This window comes from Vanessa atalanta, chromosome 19 (assembly GCF_905147765.1).
Source record: "Vanessa atalanta chromosome 19, ilVanAtal1.2, whole genome shotgun sequence".
NCBI lineage: Eukaryota > Metazoa > Arthropoda > Insecta > Lepidoptera > Nymphalidae > Vanessa > Vanessa atalanta.
Genome location: NC_061889.1, coordinates 9,479,724 through 9,504,228, shown reverse-complemented (window position 1 = coordinate 9,504,228; position 24,505 = coordinate 9,479,724). Strand labels below are relative to the sequence as shown.

Sequence of the window (24,505 nt, the reverse complement as noted above, 5' to 3'; positions counted from 1 at the left end):
CCACCACCCCACCTTCCGTACGGGTGCCATTTATTATTAAATAAAATGAAAATTCCGCTTAGCAAGAAAATATCAAGTATTTTTCTTTATTTAATAACGTTTATTTATTTATTAGCTTTTATATCAATAAATCAATCAAAAGCCAATCGTTGTCCACTGCTGAACATAGACCTCTCTCAAGGTGCGCCAAAGCTCCCGGTCCTCCGCCTTCCGCATCCAGTATTTATTATATATATTTAGCTTTTATAAGTAAGTCACAAATAAGTATAATTGCAATAAAAATTTGCTTGAATCGTAATTGACACATGATCGAAATGTCTTAAAGACTTGTCTATTTAAATTTGAGTAGTTTTAACTGCCAAGGTAGTATATATAGGGATAAGTATAACGTAGTATATATAGTAACTTTAAGGTAGACCGTCCGTTTCAGATCGAATGTTTTTTTTCGTTGTAGTCATGTAAGTTAATAACAACCTTTTTTTAATAAAACTATACTTTTTTATATAAAGAAATCTTCCTAATTTATTGCTCTTTGTATTATTAAAAACCGCATCAAAGTTGGAACGGCTTAGAAGAAGTAGCGAGGATACAGACAGAAACAGGAAGCGACTTGTTTTATACTATTTGTAGTTAAAAAATCACGCACCATGTGTCGGGATAAGAGATCGTTATGGAGTTCGTCGCCGTGACGGATATGACGATACGAGTACGTACGTTTCACATCAAATATATCCAAGAATTAAGTTTCGAATTATCTACGAAAATTTAAATCATCAAACATCTGTGACAATATATAAATTCTATCATTTCAAAATGATATTAAAACGATGCCAAAGTAATTATATTAAGTAAGTGAAATCTTATTAAATTACTCAGCGACGAAGTTACCTAACTAGCTCTAATCAAAAGATATCTCCGGAAGTCAGATAGCTGGCGGGCTGTCAAAGTCAGTGTGTAAATTAATAATTTTAAACTTAATTAAAACATTCACCGATATCCGAACTTAATGTTGAGACTACAATTTGAAATAAGGCAGATCATACGAAATGTTATAGTCTACAGAGAAATATTAATAGGCAGAGATTAAGATTCACTGTTGGGCATAAGCATGCCCTTTTTGCGGTTTAAGTGTGGGTTAAAAATCAAAATCACTGTCAAATCATACTAAAGTCAAGTACGAGCTTTTGAATCGTCATTTTGGTAAATACTAAGACCACAATGGGTTCGAGCCTTCAAGTAAAGAGCATACTCGTACTCACCTGCAAGTATCCCGGTGTTGCAGATGTCCATGGGCGGTGGTAGTCACTTTCCATCCTGAGCATCCTGCGTTTGCCAACTATAGTATAAAAAAAAGAATTTAGATCCGAGAAGAACCGACAAGAACAAACAAACAAGAAAACTTGTAACTGTTTCGTTAAATAAGTTTTATTAATTAAATAATAAGACTATATAGACATATGTGTGTGTGTTCATCGGGCACATCAGATCAGAATAAAGTATTCATACAAATTATGCACGTGTAAATTTAGCATTCCTGGAGCTAATTTGTGCTTCTATATGTTGGACCATCGCAGATATATTAACATAATAAATGGTCATTACGTTTCAAGGTCATATTTTGCTAGTTTTCATTCTATGGAGTAATTAAAGTTACTGTTACAAGCTTTATATGAACAATTTTGGGTTGAATAAATTAACTATATGTATGTGTATTGTAATTTATCATTTTGATATAAAAGTGTAACAATATATCATATATATATATATATATTGAGCCGAGATGGCCCAGTGGGAGCCGAGATAGCCCAGTGGTTAAAACGCGTGCAACTTAACCGATGATTGCGGGATCAAACCCAGGCAAGCACCACTGAGTTTTCATGTGCTTAATTTGTGTTTATAATTCATCTCGTGCTCGGTGGTGAAGGAAAACATCGTGAGGAAACCTGCATGTGGTTTATTTCAACGAAATTCTGCCACATGTGTATTCTACCAACCCGCATTGGAGCAGCGTGGTGGAATATGTTCCATACCTTCTCCTCAGAGGGAGAGGAGGCCTTAGCCCAGCAGTGGGAGATTTACAGGCTGTTAATGTATTATTTCAAAACAAATTATCATCATTGGTTTGATCTTGTCTTATTGTGTGCGTCATATCATCTGATTCTTCTCTTTCTCTAGTCCTATCCGCACTCACTCCATTATACAACATTCCATCACAAGCATTATCTTCGGCTTTTCTCTTGCGTTTTAACTTATAACCGTCCATAGTTTTACATTAATTTATTTTATCAATTAACCTTTTATAATTATCGTTTTTACGATGTCGTCTCATATTTCAATTTTCAAGTAATTGTAGAACACTTGTAAAAAAAGTAGACAATTACCCAATTACTTATGATGACTTTTGGTTTATTGTGTATTTTTGTTGTACCACCTGTTGGTGTTGTCAAATAAATTTAAAACAGGTAGGTAGACTGTCATAGACCAATGGTAAGTGTCACCATCGCTCATACACCTCGCTGCTGTATATGAAATATTGCTCAAATCTAGCTGACATCTTCAATGCGCCACCAAACTTGGGAACTAATATGTGACGCCCCTTGACACCCCCTTTAAACCTTAACACAACGATACTGAGTAATTTTGCTCGGTGGTTCATGATGTGTGTGTCGTTACCCAGACGGGCTGGCACTAAGCCTTACCAAGTTTTCTGTGCTTGGTTTTCAGCATACCAAGACAAATACGACCATAATATCTGTTTTTGCTATGAAAAACACATCACACTAAAAATCCACAAATATATATTTTTTGTTTTAAATGCCGAAGCCAGTGCAGTTGGGGTTGGCAATAAATATTAATTAAGCTTATAAGCCGTATTATTTGGCTATAAAATATCCGCATACTTAAGTTGGTCGCGAGCCAATATTCTATGCGTTAAATAAAATTAATGACACAGTTGAGAGTACTGTGGCATAGTGTGTGGGTTGCCTTATTCGCTATCCGCGTACGTTCTAAAATACGATCAAAGTTTCGTTGCAAAATCGTACCCCAATACGAAGTGGGTAACGAGAAAACTCACTCCATACTTAAACACTTACGTTTTTTTTAACCCCGTGTCCAGGCTTTCAATTGACGACCTCCGTGGTCGAGTAGTGTGTACACCGGTTTTCATGGGTACGCCACTCTGAGGTCCCGGGTTCGATTCCCGCCCGAGTCGATGTAGAAAAAGTTCATTAGTTTTCTATGTTGTCTTGGGTCTGGGTGTTTGTGGTACCGTCGTTACTTCTGATTTCCATAACACAAGTGCTTTAGCTACTTACATTGGGATCAGAGTAATGTATGTGATGTTGTCAAATATATAAAAAAAAAAAATTGGTTTAAGATATAGGGAATTCAATATTACGTAATTTTTATTTCATACATAGTACGGTATAAGAAATATAATATCACGTCTTCCGAGAAGACGACTATGAAGATCTGCTGATGTTCAGTATTAAAATAAAATTTCAAACGCCAAAATGTATTAAAGTGTAAAAAAGGCACGTGGAGTGTGAGTCTGTGGATTTTGTAAAATTAAATTAAAGAAAAAGAGAATTGTATATCTACATCTGTTATTTGATGATGAAAAATTAATTATTTAACAATATTTCGCTAAGATTTGCGAATATTACTCCACGACTGTCAACTGTCAAAACTTATATTTACCAAAATGGCGGCAAAACAAGACAGGGTAGCTTCTCGACCCTGTCTTAAATAATAATGTTTAACTAACATAACTGTAACTACTGAGTTTCTTGCCGGTTCTATACGGTAGAATCTACATTCCGAACCGGTGGTAGCTTTACTTAATATAGTTCTGTAAAATGACGAATCAAAATTGCTTGTAAAAGCCTACTAGAACTAAGTATAATTTTATTTTTATTTTTAACATTATAAATACGAAAATTAGTTTGTTCTTGATGATTTCATGAAAAAATCACTCAAACGATAATTATGAAATTTTGCACATACTGGTACAGAAAAGGGTAGCAGAAGCCCGTAGGACCTTCCCTTCACCCTTACCCTTACTCTTACTCGCTGGTGAAGCGTACTGAAACTAAATATCATAAAAAAAAATATTGACTGATTATGATAATTTTAAAAGCGAATATCTTTTTTTTTAAAAAAAAAAGCTAATATTTATAATAGTAGAGAAATTCCGAAAATATCTTCCATACAACAATTTTTTGGCATAAAGAGTTTAAAAAAAAAAAGGTCCAAAACTAAAACTCTAAAAAAGTTACATTTAAACTATATACAAAGGTGAAAAATTCAAAACGCGCGTTCTAAAAAGTCCAGTTACGGCCATCTTTTATTAGTTTTATTTTTAATGGCCTGACCGGCCAGTGTTTTAAAAACGGTTTCGGTTCGTTTTAATAAAATTTTCAATCGTTTAAACCAAATTGTGTCACGTACAATAAAATACCTAACGTTTCATATGAAAACCAATGCCTCATCATACTAATCATATCAAAATCATATAAATTGAATGGCTGGATGTTTGTTACGCATTCAAACTAGAAATAATACTTTTAGGTTCATATAGTCGATCAAATATATTCCATATTTAAATAAAATCTTTTTTTTTTTAAATTTAATATAGAAGCAAACATTAACATTAACAGCCTGTAAATTTCCCACTGCTGAGCTAAGACCTCCTCTCCTTTTGAGGAGAAATGCGGGTTGGTGGAATACACATGTGGCAGAATTTCATTGAAATTAGGCACATGCAGGTTTCCTCACTATGTTTTCCTTCACCGCTGAGCACGAGATGAATTATAAACATAAATTAAGCACATGAAATTCAGTGGTGCTTGCCTTGATTTGAACCCAAAACCATCGGTTAAGATGTACGCGTTCTAACCACTGGGCCATCTTGGCTCTTATAGAAGCATATTGATTATCAAATTAAACCTTACCACCGGTTCGGTAAAAATAAATAACCTGACCTGAGAAAAATCGGTGAACTAAAATCAGCGCGTTTATTAATTGTTAAAACTACGTTATTACCAATAATAAATTGGATTATCAAAATGTTAAACAAAAAATAATATTTCTGTTGGCATATATGTGTAGAAAGTTTTGAGGGATAGGTTGGTACTTAATCGCACCAGAACGGCTGAACGGAACTGAATGAATTTTGGCACGGAGATAGAGATTATAGTTTGACACATTCTCCTTAATGTTGGGGAGAGATAGATGGAAACTAGCTTGTTTAAATCCCTACTTCCTCAAGCGATTCATATAAATAAGTGAAATGTTGTTTTCTTATAAATACTGAAAAAAAAATAATAAAAAAATTTTTATTCAATACCTTAATAACATAATACTATAGAAATTCTAATAATTGTAAAATAAAAAATAAACGGACGCGAATAAATTAACACTATTTAAAAAAAAACAAAATTAACGTAACATCCCGATTTAAGTAGTAATTAATAAAAATAGTGTAGTATAAGTAGTGTTAGTAATAAAAATAACCATGTTAATTTAAAATCGTATATATTGTAATTTCAGTAGTTCGGGATGGCAAAATAAAATGATGTTGTACAATCATATTCCAATCTCTCTCTATATTTATACAATGATCACAATCATCCAATTGTTTTCCTTATGACAGCTCAATCAAATTTTAAATAAGAAATAGTGTTACGTGCCTGTATTAAATGTTATTCCATGTAAAATAATATTAACTAAAGTTTTATGATATGTAATAATAATAATGCTGTATATATCTATATGTATGTATGTATGTAGGTATGTATGTTTTATGTTTCGATATATATGTATGTGTATTTGTGTAGTATATTTATCTTGTTTAGTGTAATAATTTGTGTATAAATATAAATTCATATAGTATTTAACTTCTGTGCTGTACACCCGCTTTCCGCTTTTTTACATTAACTCCTCCATGCTATTATTATTAATTTTTATTTATTTTCACTCATGTATAATAACATTTTTAAATATAAAATACAAATTTATAAAATATATTTAAAAATATAAAATACAGAGGCCAACCAGTGGCGGGAACAGGGTCCAAGCCACCGGTGGTCAGGACCCCAGAGAGAGGAACTTCCTCACAATACGTGCCGTGCCGAGGAGTACTGCCTTCTGCATCAGGCCCTTGACCCAGCTGCCTAACGATAGCCTCTTAAGGTGTTGGTCGAGGCTCTTGGCCATTAGGCCATTCGCTGAAACGACTATCGGCACAATAACTGCTGTATCCACATCCCACATGTCGACAACCTCGTGAGCTAAGTCGAGATATTTTATTTGCTTATCTTTCTCAGCCTTCACGAGATTCTCGTCATGAGGGATGGTGACGTCAACAATTATCGTGCGGCGCTCTGACCGATCTATCACCACTATATCAGGCTTGTTGGCGACAACAACCCTGTCAGTGATTATAGATCGGTCCCAGTACAGTGTGATACGACCATTCTCGAGAACTGGGTCGGGCACATACCTGTAGTATGGTACCTCTGATACCACAAGACCGTATCGAAGTGCAAGTTGTTGATGGATAATCTTGGCCACTTGATTATGCCTGTGCAAATACTCTCCGTTAGCAAGACGAGAACAACCAGAAATAATATGTCTAAGGGATTCGCCCGGAGTGTGACACGCCCGACATATGTCCACCGTGCCATCCCTCACAATATACTTCCGGTAATTGTTCGTCATGATAACTTCGTCCATAATTGCACAGACAAAACCTTCGGTTTCACCGAATAGGTTACCGAACCGTAGCCAAGATATGGACGCCATAAAGTCCACATCGGGTCCATGAAGGGCCCGATAGAAGCGTCCATGTAACTCCTTGCTCTTCCATACCCCCTTGCGATTCTCAGTACTTAGTACTACGGGTTTGCTATATATTTACTATTTGGTTTGGTTTGGTTTACTATTATTATTATTATTATGTGATATTATTAATGATATAATTCATTATGATATCCTATGACGTAGCACCGTATTGGAAGTTAGGGCTAGTCTCTAACGATATATAAATGTTATATGTTGTTAATATGTTATGGTGTATAATTACTGAGTTTCTTGCCGGTTGCTCTCGGTAGAATCTACATTCCGAACCGGTGGTAGCTTCAATTAATAAAGTTTGTTGAATGACGATTCAAAAGTGTAAAAGCCTACTTGAATAAAGTAAATTTTGATTTTGATTTTGACCACTCTCCATGTACATTGACGCTGGGAGAAAGATTAACCATTCATTACATCGCCAATGCGCCATCAACTTTGGGAACTAAGTTGTTATTCCCTCGTGTAGTTAAACTGGCTGACTCACCCTTCGAACCGGAAGAAAACATTTCAAAGTATTGCAATTTATTAACTTATTTATATATTTTAATACCTGTCGAAACACTTGGCCCTTGGGGTAATAACACCTCGCCTTATTGCCTCCACTGGTGACAGGAGGACTGGTTCGTTTTTAGCCCAGAGGATCGGAATTGCGATTCAACGGGGCAATGCTGCTATCATTCTTGCCACCATTCCACGCGGTCTAGACTTATACAGTAACTTTTTATAATTCATATTTGTAAATATATTTAAGCACTTAATGTTATCAATTCTTATGTTATTTGTCTTAAATAAATATTGCTACTTGGCCGTAGAATATAATCTTATGAGTGCGCATCTACCACGACATTCATATTATTAAAATTTATACTTTAACGAATTCGAACGCTATGCTAAGCACTACATTTAACCGGACGTTTTTAACTTTGTTTATTAATAAATAAAATTATTACGTCAAAGAACATTATCGATTTATTAAGACGTTTTACTCAAGATATATGATTCGTAATTCAATAAAATTACACTTAAAATCGTCACCATTAGAGGTTCAAAAACTAAAACCTTTTCGAAATGTTGTATGATTTCTCATTTACGAGAGTCGTTGTACTAGATATCATGAATGTATTAAAAAATTTCCATATTAAAAAAACTAAGAGAGCCGAGATGGCCTAGTGGAACACGTGCATCTTAACCAATGATTTCGGGTTCAAACCCAGGCAAGCACCACTGAATTTTCATGTGCTTAATTTGAGTTTATAATTCATCTCATTATCGGCGGTGAAGTAAAACATCGTGAGGAAACTTGCATGTGTCTAATTTCGACGAAATTTTGCCACATTTGTATTCCACCAACCCGTATAGGAGCAGCGTGGTTAAATATGCTCCAAACCTTCTCCTCAAAGGGAGAGCATTCCTTAGCCCAGCAGTGGTAAATTTACAGGCTGCTAATGTGATGTAATGTGAAAAAAACTAATGACCCATGGGGCAACATAGTAATTACAAATTATAGCATATAACAATATGATATTACTTCGTGTATGGCTTAAGTTTTTAATAGAGATTGGTCCCGGGTTTATTTTCTAATTTATTAAAATGTTTTCTAGTAAAGTCGGGCAACTTTTTAAAACTGGAAACAAAAGCGATTCAAGTTCTTTCAATAGTTGTTTCTACTTTGACTATCAATAAGTAAGTGCTCTGTATTGAATAAAGAAATTTGCATTTGAATGGGCCTATTTCTTTACTTTTATATAAATTATTTGAAATAAATATTATAAATAAACTTTTGGTCCATTCACGAACCAATAGTAACTTTAAATTTAATGTAATCGTGTAACGATTTTCTTGTAAAAGTGTACTTTTTTTTTATGGCATCGGTTGGCGAACTAGCACATGGGCCACCTGATGGTAAGTGGTCACCACCGCCCATAGACAAAGGCGCTGTAAGAAATATTAACCATTCCTTACATCACCTATGCGCCACCAACCTTGTGAACTAAGATGTTATGTCTACAAATACATTTATAAATGACGGAGTTATGTGGTAGCAAATATAAAAAACAGCTGATTTCATAAACAAAAATATACATTTCGTATAACAATATTTATTATATAAAATAGTTTCATATATATAATAGTATGTAGGTGTACATATGTTTTTAATTTATCTTAATCATTTGTTTTACTTTTGGTCTCTTATCGTAACATGGCTACTTATCTATTATTGTTTTACAATTAGCTGTATTTTGTTGATAATCAATCCAATGAAATATTTCACCAATAAAATCTACATGATATGGGCCACGATCATAGATTTTAATAGTATTTATTATAAAAGAAAAGGGAATGGAGGATGTCATCAAAAAACTACTTTTTTGCAAATATAGTTACTTAAATTGTCCTGTATTTTTTTATGGCATTGGTTGGCGGACGAGCATATGGGCCACTTGATGGTAAGTGGTCACCACCGCCCATAGACAAAGAGGCTGTAAGAAATATTAACCACTCCTTACATCACCTATGCGCCACCAACCTCGGGAACTAAGATGTTATGTCCCTTGTGCCTGTGATTACACTGGCTCAATCACCCTTCTAGTCGGAATACAACAATACAGAGTACTGTTATTTGGCGGTAGAATATCTGATGAGTGGGTGGTACCTACCCAGACGTGCTTGCACAAAGCCCTACCACCAAGTTGTTGAATCTCTATATGATATAGTTTAGATTAGAACCTTAGATCTTTTAAACTATGCAACGGATTTCAATGCGGCTTTCATCAATAAAAAAAAATTAGAATGATGCAAAATGAAGGTTTGTGTGTATGTATGCATATTATAGTAAAATAAATAAAAAAATTTCAAATTTCCTAGCTGGATGTTTTTTCTTTTTTTTTTCATGTTTGTACTTTAATCTAAAAATTATATATAGATCCTTATTGTATCCGTGCGAAGCCGGGACAAGTAGCTAGTAAAGTATATTATGGTTTGATGGACTGTAAATACAACACTACCACTGACTTTAAATGTAGATTCTGAAAAGACCTAACAAGAAACTTTACACTAAGAGATGTTAAAAGATTTAATCTTTCAGCTCGTCCGTCCCCGCCAAGGAACTGCACAGCGAAGCGGACCGTGAAGAAAGACGAAACCTTCCTAACTGTGCGGTGCTTAGCTGGCTACGATGGTGGACTCAGCCAGCATTTTGTGCTGGAAATTGTTGGCGACACGAGCAAAATTCTCGTGAATACTACTGCTGGGAAATCAGGTTAGTAATGTAAAAGAAGTTACAGCCTGTTAACGTCCCACTGCTGGGCAAAAGCAACCTCTCCCTTTTGAGGAGAGGGTTTGGAACTAACTTCATTATACTGCTCAAATGCGGCTTAGTGGATACAAGTTGAAGATTCTAATCGATCACGTACAACTTTCTTCACGATTTGTCCCTTCATTGCCGAGCACGAGATTAATTATAAATTCAAATAATGCTGATTAATTAATTAGTACTTGCCCCGGGTTTAAACTCAGAAACATTATCAGCGGTTAAGATTCATGTCTCGTAACTATTGGAACATATTGGTATTCAGGTAAGGTTGAGACTAAAAACGCTGATAATTTATTAGTGGGAGACTGCTGCTTAATAGCACTGATCCTATTTAAGACTTTTTTGTATTAAAAAATAATAAAGATGCATCACATGGAGCAGTATGGTTAATATTCTTATATTGTTGTCCCAAACATGACTTAAAATTTGAACGTGTTGCAGATAAATTTTCCATGGGATCACAATTTTTCGGCAAATTATTCATTTTGATAATGTATTATTTTGACTGAATGAACCAGTTACTGATTACAGCACTGCTTTTATGGCTACAAGTTGTACCCTCACTCTGATCACGATTAATACTATTATATCAACCATAACATAATTTTTTGTAGTATGGATTTGTTTTGTATCCAAATACAAGCAACAATGCTGGAGCAATTCTAGGTAGAGCTATTCGGTGTTAGGCGTTTATTTATGTATAATCTATATCCTTCGGATTGTTCTAAATGTAGTTTGTGGTTTTCGTCGAAACCCACGAACTACTACGTCTTTAAAATAAAAAATAATAATAGAGATTTAAGCGTTAATAGCGTAATGCTTTACGGGCCGCCTAGCGATGTAAAAAGTCGCAGGATCGATCCTTACCACTTGGGCTATTGTCGTCCCCACTCCTAACACTAGTGATAAGCTTAAAAGAAGGATTGAATAGGAATATTGTAGTAATAATAATTCCTTCATAATTTCTTTGTATTAAATTAGAATTGTCTTAACAACATGAAATCATGGCAAAGATATTCGAAGATTTGTGATTGAAACGAATTATTTCAGATTTCCACACAGTATGGCTAAACGTGAGCTGGTCGGAACTTGAAGCCTTATCTGAAGACGAAATGCTGACAGTCAGCGCCAGGAATAGCAAGGGTGTTTCCGATCCAGTTCTCATTCGAGATCTCGTGTATAAAGACGCTGCGAAACATATTGGTAAGCTGATCTCCAAGACCAATGTTGTAGTATTACTCGACTAATTTCATTTGATATTTTTTTACAGTTTTCAAAGTTTATTGATATTATTGTTATATGAATGGAACTAGTAGTTGAGCACAAATTTGCAATATTTATTCTATTTGTTAATTTAAATTGACCATTAAAATTATCACAGCCAATATATATAGACTACACTCGTCAGTTATTCTTAAACCGTTTCAGTTAAAGGATTATTTAGCCAGAATAATAACAGATACACGAGTAGATAATTTATAGATTACACATTCGGATACCATTTTTGCACTTTTAATTGGAGTTGATCAAGGACCTTCATTCGAAGATTTGCCTCTCTGTTAATATCACAAATCTGTCCAAAATAAATAATATTTAAGCTAAAATGTCAAGTATCTGATCATAAATAGAATGAAAGATTTAGATGAGTATGGAATTATACAGTAATATCTAAATGTTGCTCATGTACCATAGGAGTCAAAATCGCATAACGTACATGTTTCATATTCCCCCATTTCAGCCAACATCCAATGAGGTTTTCTATAAATATAATTCTCTCAATTCCGCAATTCAAAAATCTAAATTTTAATCTAATAAAAATTAATCCGTTAACGTTTCGCGTAATCCCATTTCGTTTGCAATTTGCAACTCAACAATACAGCCATATGTTGTATCGTATAATAGTAATCCTGTTTTCGTTTCCCGTGGGAGTGGACGTATAACGTATGCTCGGCTATTGCTGCCCGGGAAGGTACTTGCGGGACTGAATTAGTTCTACTTATAGATAAGCTACAGTATATTTTAATACACGTATTGGATTCACTTTGTAACTTCGTTTGCTTGCGTCAGATTAATTTCAGATTTCGAAATGCATGTTAAAACTTTAATGTTTTATTTTAAGTCGCGTCTAGGTTTAATTTGGTTGTGTTCCAATTTGTTATGTACAAACTCGCGTTGGATCAGCACGGCGGAATAAGATCCAAGCCTTATTTTCAAATATGCTTTAGTCCAACTTGGGCTTTGGATCATTACAGACTTGACTTTGAGATGCGACAGTTTCTTTAACTGTATCTTAATCTAAGATTTTATCTGAATTAATACTATTTTGCCATTTTATACCACTTTAGCTAAAAATTAAAGTAATCTGAAATTACTGTTGTAATATTATTCCATTTAATATAAATAAAATATTTGTCTTAAAAGTACATATGTATAAAATTTATTTAAGGGCCTTTTTTTTACTAAAGTAAAATAACAAGCCTTATGAGTTATTCCACTCAGGGCAAAAACACTTCTCTCTTTTACAGCAGAAGGTCTGGAGCTGTCTGTATATGCGTATGTATATGCAGTTTTCAGTGTGATTACATAATCACATCTTAGTTTCCAAGGTCGATGGCTCCTTGACGATGTACGGGACGGTTAATATTTCTTATAGTGTCAATGTCAATGGCAATTTTGTTTACCATCAGGTGGCATTTGCAACTCTGCAAAACTCAATGACAAATCAAATCTGGCTTCCAGTACGGGATCAGTTTGTATATTTAAGTAACGTTTGTCTCTTTTAACAGAAGACACAACACGAGCGATGTCAAAAATTCCTGCTGCAGCTGCAATAGCTGGCGCAGCTGTTGTTCTTACTGTCAGTGCTGTCATCTTGGTGCTGGTTCTACGAAAGTAAGTCCAAATTCAAAAATGGAATAATTTTTCAAATACCAATACTTTTTTAAAGTCTACCTGTAGATCTAAGATTTTTCATTAGTTCGACGAAAAATTTATCAGGACAATCAGAAAAAGGCTATAACGACTTTTTACTTTTCTGTATTATGGTATGTAATTGGTTGGTATTCTATCACAACAAAGGTTTTAATTTGTGTATATTTATAAATAAGTAACAATAAACTATACCAGTTTATTTATTATATATTAGGCAGCTCCGTATTTTTTCACCCTTGATGATGAGGTTCTGATCGATATCGGTCACGGTAGGCAATCTCAGGGGATCTAGTCAAATACGCAGAACAACCAACAGTAGATACACAAAATATCATATCAAAATAAAAAAAAAATACGTTTCAAAATTATCTTGGCAAATGTTCTACTATTTACAGGTAGTCTCACCATGAGCCGAGATGGCCCAGTGGTTAGAGCGCGTTCATCTTAACCAATGATTTCGGGTTCAAACCCAGGCAGACACCACTGAATTTTCATGTGCTTAATTTGTGTTTATAATTCATCTCGTGCTCGGCGGTGAAGGAAAACATCGTGAGGAAACCTGCATATGTCTAATTTCAACGAAATTCTGCCACATGTGTAACCAACCCGCATTGGACCAGCGTGGTGGAATATGCTCCAAACCTTCTCCTCAAAGGGAGAGGAGGCCTTTAGCCCAGCAGTGGGAAAATTTACAGGCTACTAATGCTAATGCTAATGCTCACCATGCACTATCACATTGCACAATATATATTAAAAATATAAATTAAACATAATAATCAATGATTAGGCGTAAAAATTATAATAATTTTTTTACTATTATATAATAAATAATAATTAATAAAACCAATAAGATATACCATTAAATTAGAAAAACGCATAAGTGTGTGCGCAAACAAGGTGGCAGGTGTACTTTCTGTTCCCTCTCAAAATCGAATGAGACGGCGTATTCGACACGACCAGAAAGAACTCAGACGAAGGACCAACGGCTTTACTTACTTTTCGAGGTACGGAACACGCTTCCAACTTCGAAACTCGGGGCTGATCGGCACTTTTAGACAGAAAACCCACAAATTTTTATTGACTCGACCTGGGGTTTGTAAAGGGGCTTTATATCTAGCCACTAGACCAACGAGTCAGTCAAATTCCCTTAGTCTGTCCTTAGAGATGAATATTAAACAATTAAATAATAAGAATTATACAAAATACGGCAAAAGGTAGCAATGATTGCATAAGAAAAAAATAAACCAAATTTATACTTATTATTTTTAAGAATAAGCGACACATATACGATACTAGTTGTCAACCGCGTCTTCGCTCGCGTTTAAGGGGCTGTTCGTCGGAGTTTCATCAATCGGTTCAGCTGTTTGACCGTGAAAGAGAATCAGACAGACAGACAGAGCTTCATAAATATAAATATTAGACAACATCACATACATTACTCTGATCCCAATGTAAGTAGTTAAAGCACTTGTGTTTTGGAAATCAGAAGTAACGACGGTACTACAAACACCTAGACCCAAGACAACATAGAAAATTAATGAACTTTTTCTATATCGACTCGGCCGGGGATCGAACCCGGGACCTCGGAGTGGCGTACCCATGAAACCGGTGTACACACTACTCGAACACGGAGGTCGTCAAAGTCGCCTTTCGCGATTATTAGTATAGATATAAAATTATTGACAAAAATGACCAGACTTTTAGTTCAGAATATTCATATTTTTTCAAACGCCGCATCGTTTCGGTCAGCGGCTGACCGCGCCACCGTGATGAAAATACGATATACTCAAATTGCTTTATTTTGAAAATTTTGCTTTTCATTTTACGTGTCATATTTAGCCTCGCAAGCTACCGGATGATGTTTTGAGTAGCAAATTACCTTTATTGATCAACGAGTAATGCAATATTGGGCACACTCAAAAATGTATTTCACAGAAAATTTAATTTTAGTTAGCAATCAGCGTGCGGGTTATCAAAATATATAATTTTGTTTTTTGTTCTTCAAATAAAAATCAAACGTAAAATAGATACATCTTATATGTATATTAATAGCGTAAGCCAGCCAGCAAAAAGAATTAATTTTAGAGAGCGGAATAAGTTACTGGCCGGTTAGAGGGCACTACGTCTGTATAAGAAAAAAAAATTAAAAACGTAGACGAAATTAAAGTAAATTTATTTCGACCAACTCCAATTCTAACTTAACTGATGTATATTTGATTGATTTCATTTAAATAAGTTTCATAATTTTCATCATAAAATAAAATCTAAATAAAACCTTATTTAGATAGGTTTCGAAATTTCTAGAAAATCTTTTGACGCGAAGTTTCACCGTTGATCCACTAGTAAGTCAACTGATTGTATAATTCCACTGACCAAATAATAATGACGTATGTCTATACTAATATTATTAATGCAAAAGTAAATCTGTCTGTCTGTTACAGTGTCAAACCTAAACCACTGAACTAAATTTAATAAAAGTTGGTATGAAGCAAACTTGAACCCCAAGGACAACCAAAGACCTAGTTTCCAGTAATACCTTGATACTATGCTGTCAAAATAACCTTTGATACTTTTCCCATTATTCCCATTTAATTACTTGCCCTATTCAATAACTTTAAAGCGGACTTAAAAATCTGTTACAAAAACTTGAAAAATCGTTTAAATCAAATAATAAGGATTATACAAAATACGTCAAATTATTAAAATTACTTTTGAAGATTTTAGTACTTATTTATAGAATTACTAGTTTATGTACTACATTCATATATAGGAGTATACATTAAATGGTTGTTACATTAAATGGCATTAAATTTAATGGTTAGACCACGTAAATCTAACCGATTGATTGAGGATTCGATTTTTAATGAACTTAATTTATGTTTATAAATCATCTGTTCTGTGATTACTTGGAACACAACAATAATGAGTACTGCTATTTGGCGGTAGAATATTTTATGAGTGGTAAGTACCTACCCAGACGGGCTTGCACAAAGCCTTACCACTCCTACTAATTATTACTTTCACGGGTCAGATAAGGGTATTATCTTATACCCTTATATATAACGAAATAAAATTGCCATTATTAGTTTATAGTTAAACCAACTTTGGTTGGAAGTTTGCGTGGTTGCAAATTTATTGATTTTTTTCCATTTTTGTGGGAAAATCTTATGCGATTCACAGAATACATTAACTTTCCAAGTTTCAACAGTATAACTCTTATAGTTTCGGAAAAAAGTGACTGTGACATACGGACAGACAGACAGACATGACGAATCTATAAGGGTTCCATTTTTTGGCATTTGGCTACGGAGCCCTAAAAAGGAACGACTTTTTCAACACATCGAGAAAAAACTACAGGACTACTAAATAGACGTTAGATGCAGTACACTTCACTGTGTAAATAGTTCAATTCCGTTAAGAACAAATATTTGTCCATACGAGTATGTGATTGTCGTAGCTTGCGTATTTGCGTTACGTGTATCCTGAAACATAACGGTGTTTCACATGTGTGAAGAGAGCTTAATATTTTTGTTTTCGTATCACAGCAAATTCCGTGCAAATACGAATGTAAATAAAGGCTATTATTTACATTCGTATATAACGTCTGTCAAGTTTTTTATCGAGTCAAATAAATGATCTTTGTTTTAGTGAATCAATTTTATCACGTTATGATAAACGAATTGGAAATATTATTACTCTTTTATTTTAAAAAAATATTGACTTGAAATTGAGAAGACAATGTTTTTCTTATAATTGAGCAACATCCACGAGATCACAGTTGCCCGTGCCTATTTTTTAATTCGACTTTAATACATTTTGGCGTTTTATATTTTATGTTATTACTGAACATCAAAATCTTCGAGCTAGTCTCCTTCTTTGAAGACGTGGCCCACACTAACTAATATACATTTTTTTTCCTTTTTTTTTTAAAACCAATTATTTATACATTTATTTTGAGAAATTCATTACTACCGGGTGTCCTATTACTTTTATATTTATGTTTTCATGTGTCAGTTACCTGTACAAAGTTCTTTTGGGTAAATAATATTTCAAAACTGGAGTTGATATAATAATTTATTATATAAAACTGGTAATATTAAGCTAGTAAATAGGTTTCATTTATAGCAATACACAGAACGGAACGGCACTTCTCATTTATCGAGTTGTTTAAAATTGAGTTCGTTACCTGCACTTGACGTTCAACGAACTCATAATATAACACAAAAATTGGAAATTACATCCCCAAAACCTGATTATAAAATATTTTGCATATGTTATAAGAAGAATTTTCTATATTGTTGTATATTAAATTATTGGCATGCATTAACAAATATAATTGAATTTTTATTTTTCTGCTGCTCGGTTGATTCTTACATTAGTCAACTCACGCACACTAAGACATTTGTAGGCGCGAGCGTCACCCATACTAATGAACGCCGATAATTTGAGGGAAGGGGGGAGAGTGTTACGCGTGAGTCAATAGATCTATACAATGATCTGAAGTATCACATAGATTGCGAAGATACTAAATGAGTGCTACTAACCGGTATCTAAATATTATATAGATGATTTAAAAGCATATAGTTAGCATATGTTGATTTTCATACAGAATAAATAACAAAAGTTCTATTTAATTAACATACTGTGATTTTAGTGTTGGAAAAGATTCACTAATGAGTTTCTTTTGCGTTCTTGTAGTAGAATCTGCATTCGGAAACAACTGCTATTCAAAATTTTAATTTCACCTTCTAATGTTTTTGTAAGAGCCTACTTAAATTAAGTGTTTACTTGGTGGTAAGCTTTGACTTTACGGGTAAATGGTACAGCTCGAAATATACTTTTTTTTATTATATTGTTGGAGAACTAAGGCTTTCTGTCCCCTATGCCTGAACTTACACTGGCTCACTCACCATTTAAACCGAAACTTAAAAATTCATACATTGCTGACTGGTGGTACAATATCTGATGAGTGGGTGACTCACATTATATTAAGTTTACAATGTTGTAAGTACAGGCGTAGAGAACATAAAATCTTAGTTTTATAGCAAGTCTAATCATCTAATTGAATGGATCATATACTTACTTTGAAAAAAAATCTGATCGTATCTTTGGTCTAGTTGTTAGATATAATTCCCCAAATCCCGAGGTCCTGGATCTACAGTCCAGGCCCATAAAAAAGTCATTGAGTTTTTACTAACGAAAAACTCTCCGTCAGCAATTGCATTAACAGCCTGTAAATTTCCCACTGCTGGGCCATGGCCTCCTCTCCTTTTTGGAGCATTTTCCACCACGCTGCTCCAATGCGGGTTGGTGGATACACATGTGGCAGAATGTCATTGAAATTAGACACATGCAGGTTTAATGCACTGGTGCTTGTCTGGGTTTGAACCCGCAATCATCAGTTAAGAAGCACGCGTTCTAACTACTGAGCCATCTAGCACCAATTCGCAACCCTGAGTCTGGAAGTCCCGTGCAGGTCATAAAGGTTCTAAAGCTAAACTCTTTCCGGTAATGTTGGATTTGCCGATCTGTCAGATTATGAGAGTGGGGGTGAATAGGAGAGGGAATAGGGAGTGAATAAATCTTGTGTACGTGGCTGGACTCCATTAACATCAACCGTGGGCAACCGGGCACCGATCAGGACGAAATCATTTAAAAAAACAAAAAAAAAATGCATATAGAATATAATTTAAAATTAAAATGTTGCCAGACGAATTAAAAAAATATTATTCTTGATTCTCGTGACAGGCGGAACGAAACGACGACAAGCAGTAAGCGACCATCACAGAGCGTGGTTCAAGTGGACGCGAACGGTAGAAGATATCTGATCGCATATCCAGCATCGGACAAATTGGAAAGAAAACCAGATATATTGAACCCTAAAGCCGGTGAGTAACTAATCTTATATATTAATTGCGTAAGCTGATTTTTGTCCCAGTGATTATGGGACGATAGCTGCACATAAAAAAGTCGGTTATGGTCTCATTTTGATTTACGATTTAACAAAGAATTATGTTTAAAGAGCGGGAAAAAGTTACTAACCGGTTAGAGAGTGGTACTACGGCCGTAAAGAAAAAAATAAAAACGTAAACATTCTAACTAAACTAGTGTATACTATTTGATATTAAAAATTTCATTTAAAAGAGGTTTCATTATTTTGGCGCCAAATTTAAAAAAGTGACTTGTAGCTTACAATGAAATGAAAAAAAACCCTGTCACAGGTTTCGAACTTGCTAAAAAATTTTTTGAAAAAACGCGAAGTTTTGCAGGAGACCCACTAGTATACTTTTAATATGATGTATCTTAACTATGCTTTCTGTTATCAAGTCATTTGTAAAATAAACAAGTTTGACCTTGAATTGACATAAATCTTGGTCGAGATCTAAAAAAATTAATGGTATTAATTATGGATTCGCGTATCGTCGCGTTTTGAATGTCGGCGAAGTTGTTATCGCAACTTCAGAAGTAAAATTAAAGTGGATCTATGTTGTTAAATGGATTAGGGTTATATTAGGAGGGATGGAGACTAAATATTTACAGATTAATAGCTTTTTCAAGGACAAAATATAGCGAAGACATTAGCAAGTCTCATGGAATATGAGAATTTAACGTTTTTTTATTTATCCCTCTTTGTCATTGGAAAATAGTATGGGTACCTAAAAAAACAAAAGGCTAAGCCTCATCTCTCTTTGGGCAGAAAGTTTGGAGTTTATTCCAACACACTGCTCCTTTTAGCAAAACTTCATTAAAATTATACACATACAGGTTTCCTCACGATGTTTTCCTTCACTAAGCAGAAATGAATTATAAACACAAATTAAGTACATGAAAATTTTGTAGTGGCTTTGAACCCACGATCATCGGTTGAGATGCACTCATTCTATCCGCTAGGCAATCTTGGCTTATTTAAATTTGATACGATTTTAAAAATTAGAAGTCAATCTAAAGTTGGCAAAGTCCTTCATAATTAGTTGTTAAGTAGCTAACTTCCAAGAGTCCAAATCCAATATCCTGATTTTACACCTCATTTTGGAGTAATAACATTAATTGGGTTAATCGGTCAAGCAATCATCATTGACTGTCTGGTGTCTGGTATTTTGATATTTTAATACGGCCATCCCTCAATAAGCACTGAAGATCATGCATCTAAACTCTTTCTGATTGATTTCTGATGGATTGAATATCCTATCGATTCATTGAAGTTTAGGAATAGTGATTGAATTTAATGTCTTGCATAGTTGGGTAGTCGCCGTAGACAATTGTCATCGCGACCGAAACAAGAAGTTATATCTATTTTTAACGACCACTAAATACAGAATCTTTGCAAGTGAATGATGTTACTGAATACTGCTGTGTAAGTTTTTTGTATTTAGCGTGAAAAGTTAAAAACTTCATGAACTTCTAACGATCAACAACAGCAACTAAAGACTAAATCCGATACATTAAAACATGAACTTACTTAATTGTAGTAGTTGTAAATACAAAATACAAACCCCTTTATTATCAGTTTATAGAAGTTTTATAAGAATTTGGACAGTACACTCATCACTTTCAGACGAAACCCTTGGATCAAATCACCAATGGGTACCATATTTAAAGAATTCAAGATATTGGCTGCTTCTAATAATCTACGATCGCCTCCTGGATATTATTTTTATATATAATACTTGGAAATATTTACAAATTGACAAAAAACCCGCTTTTTGTCTTTCGTCGGTCCTTCATTCTTTTCCGAACTGCTGATAGTGTTGTGTTTAACAATAAGTATGTGTAATGCTTTAATATTGATTAAAGGAATTTGATTTGATTTGACCTATTATTGAAGTTCTGTAAAGGAACATCGGGGGGTCTATTGATAAAACTGACGTGTAATTAAATTACTGACGGTTAAAAACATATCGTGATTGATGTTAGTGTGAATATAAATAACATTGTTGTGTATATATTGAGACTCAACTTTAAGTATTCCTACTTTGTTACAAACATCCCTAAGATCATCTCTAGCTCCAAGATTAATAGACCGGACAGCTCTCTTTTGTGAAATGTAGACTGATTCAATGTCTGTAACGTTACCCTAAAATGATGCCATACGACACATTAGTATGAAATATGACATTAAAGTGAGTTGAAGTTGTTTAATGTCTGAGTTACTTCTCTCTCCGAAAGATCGTTGTTGATTGCACGGATCATTTTATTTTTCTATGTACGATAAAGATTGTCTTTCCTTAACTGTGGAGAGTATACTTTTATGTTATAAGTTGTAAGTCTTGTGGCCAAAAGAGTTGGCGTGCTGAAGGTCCAGTGTTCAATTCCCAGGTCAGGCATTTAAAATTTTATAGATATGTTCTTCTAACGATTACGTTATTCAATATAAGATTATATAGATGATATAAAAGCGTGGAGCTAATATTTGCTAACTTCCATGAAATATATCCTATATTAAACACACATTTAAGTGTATTATATATATATACATATATATAATGTAATATGCTAACATAACTTTGTAGTTTAAATGTTGGAAAAGAGTAACTACTGATTTTGTTGTCGGTTCTTCTCGTAAGAATCTACATTCCGAACCGGTGATAGCTTCACTCAATAAGTTTTGTAAAATTACGTTTCAAAAGTGCTTTTAAAAGCCTACATAAAGTATAATATGATTTTTTTTTTTTAATTTAATCTTAAGCTTATTAAGGTTTCATATTAAATATTAAAATATTAGAAAATAATATATTATATAATAAATGCATAATATGTTGTTTAGAGAGTGAGCCACCACGCGTGGTATTGGAATCCAGTGACAACAAAACCTACACTATCAAGGAGGCACCGAGTCAGCCTACTAAGTCCCACCCACATCCGTCTTCTGAAGATGATATGGTATGGTTTTGTTTCTATATTAATAATTAGTATATCAAGTAATGGGTACCTCGACTCCATTGACACAAACTTAAAAAAAATATTTTCATCTACTTTTTTACAAGTCTAGTAAAATTCGTCTAGTAAAAAGTCCGTAGCATATGAGTGTGTTTGATTTATTTATATTAACTTAAGGCATTACGTTAGAATATTTTAAGAATTATTTATATTTCCTTATAACTTTTTTATATTCTAAGGTTTATAAGACAATAATAAACACAAATATTTATTCATGCATAATAATGGCTGCAGTAATAGTAATATTGTATTAATTAATACTAACTCTGTATCTTGATAATTGCAAAAAAATTAAACAATTAATATTTTATTAATAACTTAACAAGCAATAACAAAAATACTTTATCACAAAATTATATCATACCTTTAGTTAACACCTTGCTAGTCCAGGGACAAAGTGTTCTATAAGGAGCTTACTCCACTCACATAAGCCTCACTACAAATCACATGATTCACAATAATGAACGGTAGAGTCAGTCAGTAGCTTCTTGTTTAACATCAATGTTATCAATACAATTAAAAAATAATGTAAATAATAATTATTATTATTATTACAGAATTGATTAAAACATACAATACAAATGTAAAAGTTTTTTAATCATTTAATTATTTAATAATTCTTATTTAATCTGTCAAGTACAAGCACACTGACTGACGCTGCATTTTTTTTACTCTGTCAAAGTACAGTAAAGTAATAAAAATAAATATATCTAAAGCAATTATTATTGTTGTGTCGTTGCGGATTGAGTTCTTTAATTGGAAGTAGACAACAATACTAATATAATAAATTCGAAAACTCTGTCTGTCTGTCTGTTGTTTTCACGGCGAAACCACTAAAGCGGACTTCATGAAATTTAGAAGTCTACAGCCCAAGGAAGGACATAGGCTATCGATCAACCCTTAAATAGCGCGCGAAGCCGCAGCAACGAATACTATATATAAATATTAAACACTTACTACTAATTTACACGAATTGTCGGTGTCGTGTGACACGGTGTCCGGCAGCCGGCCTCGGAATCGCCGGAACACTAGCTCTCGGCTAAAATTCCATCCGCATACCAGTCGGTAGTAAATCGGTCGCACTTTCGCCACAAAGGAATTGAAGTCGGTCTTGTGGCGCGATTCAAAGCTCGACCCTCAGGGTGAATTTAGCTAGAATATTAGACATATAGGTAACGAAATTTCAGTTAATTTCTATCGAATTGAAAGCGTCACAACGACATTTTCAAAATGTTATCTAGCGTGAAGTTTATTATTAAATCGAATCAAATATTTACTAAAATAAAAATCCATACAAGTTTTTTTTTTACATCAACAACGTGAGTGCGTTTGTTTCGATCGAATATTGCACCTAAATATTAAAGCAAGCTAACCGATTATATTTTTTCATATTTCGTGTTTTTAATAATACAAGAGTATTGTTTAATTTATTTACATGGATTAAATAAAAACGTACTTGGTAAAAACAAATATATGAAGTTAAGATCCGTTCTGAAACGATAATATCAGTTATGTAGATGTATATTTATATTATAAAAATTGTATGTCGTGTAATGTCGTGAACTAATAACCTAAAACAAATATCTTTAATTGTATGCAAGCTACATTCTGAGTCCTTCGTGGTATATCTTATATTGATATCAGATTTTGTTTTTATTAAAGTATGTGACGCCATTTACATAATACTCAAGAAGTTACATTTTATTAATTTATTATTATAAATTTTAAGGCATTTTTGAGTAGTAATTTAATAAGTATTAATAGATATTATATAATAACAAAACAATTATGTAGAAATTTAATTCCATTATTTATATTTATTAATTTTGAAAAGAGTGTTGCCAGTTAGTTTTATTAATTGTAATAAAATTAACTGGCAACACTCTTTTCAAAATTAATAAATGTAAATAATGGATTTTAAGCCTTATAGAGAAAATATTTTATACATAATTGCTTTGTAATTAATCTCTTTAATACAGATTAATTTAAAGCGTAGCTAGGAGCATAGAACTTCACCCAACTAATTGAAATTCAATGATACAAAAATATTTTTGCAATCATTAATATGTTCAAACTCTGTTATAAATATAATTTATTATTATTATTAATTCTTTAACGCCTACTGAACTTAAGTCTTCGAGTTTGAATTAACTTGGTTTCTTATGACGAGTTCTATACACGATACACAGACTATAGGTCTGTTCGATTACGAAGGTGCGCCCCTCCATTAGTCATCTGACTCAAACTAAAACATCTCGTGTGTACAAACGTCACTCACACTAATGCACGACGATAATTCACCGTGGAAGGGCGCGCCGTCGTGCATGAATGGATCCATAACAAAAGCGTAGTATTATTTAATTTTTTGTTTTCTCATTTATTATTCGTCGTATTATTAGCAAACAAGATTGAACCGAAATTAAATTTCATTTGATTGAAAAATACTTCGAATACAAAGTATTCCAG

The 24,505-nt window shown here is 33.6% G+C and overlaps 1 protein-coding gene across 1 annotated transcript in view; it reads left to right on the top strand.

The window, feature by feature from the left end:
- The window catches only part of LOC125071382 (neural cell adhesion molecule 2-like), a 37,030-nt gene that overhangs the window by 12,003 nt on the left and 522 nt on the right, over positions 1-24,505 (top strand). The window contains exons 8-12 of the mRNA XM_047681601.1: positions 9,944-10,117; positions 11,222-11,374; positions 12,958-13,063; positions 18,851-18,990; positions 21,867-21,982. Coding sequence (XP_047537557.1) covers positions 9,944-10,117; positions 11,222-11,374; positions 12,958-13,063; positions 18,851-18,990; positions 21,867-21,982 — 689 coding nt within the window. The remainder of the gene's footprint in view (positions 1-9,943; positions 10,118-11,221; positions 11,375-12,957; positions 13,064-18,850; positions 18,991-21,866; positions 21,983-24,505) is intronic.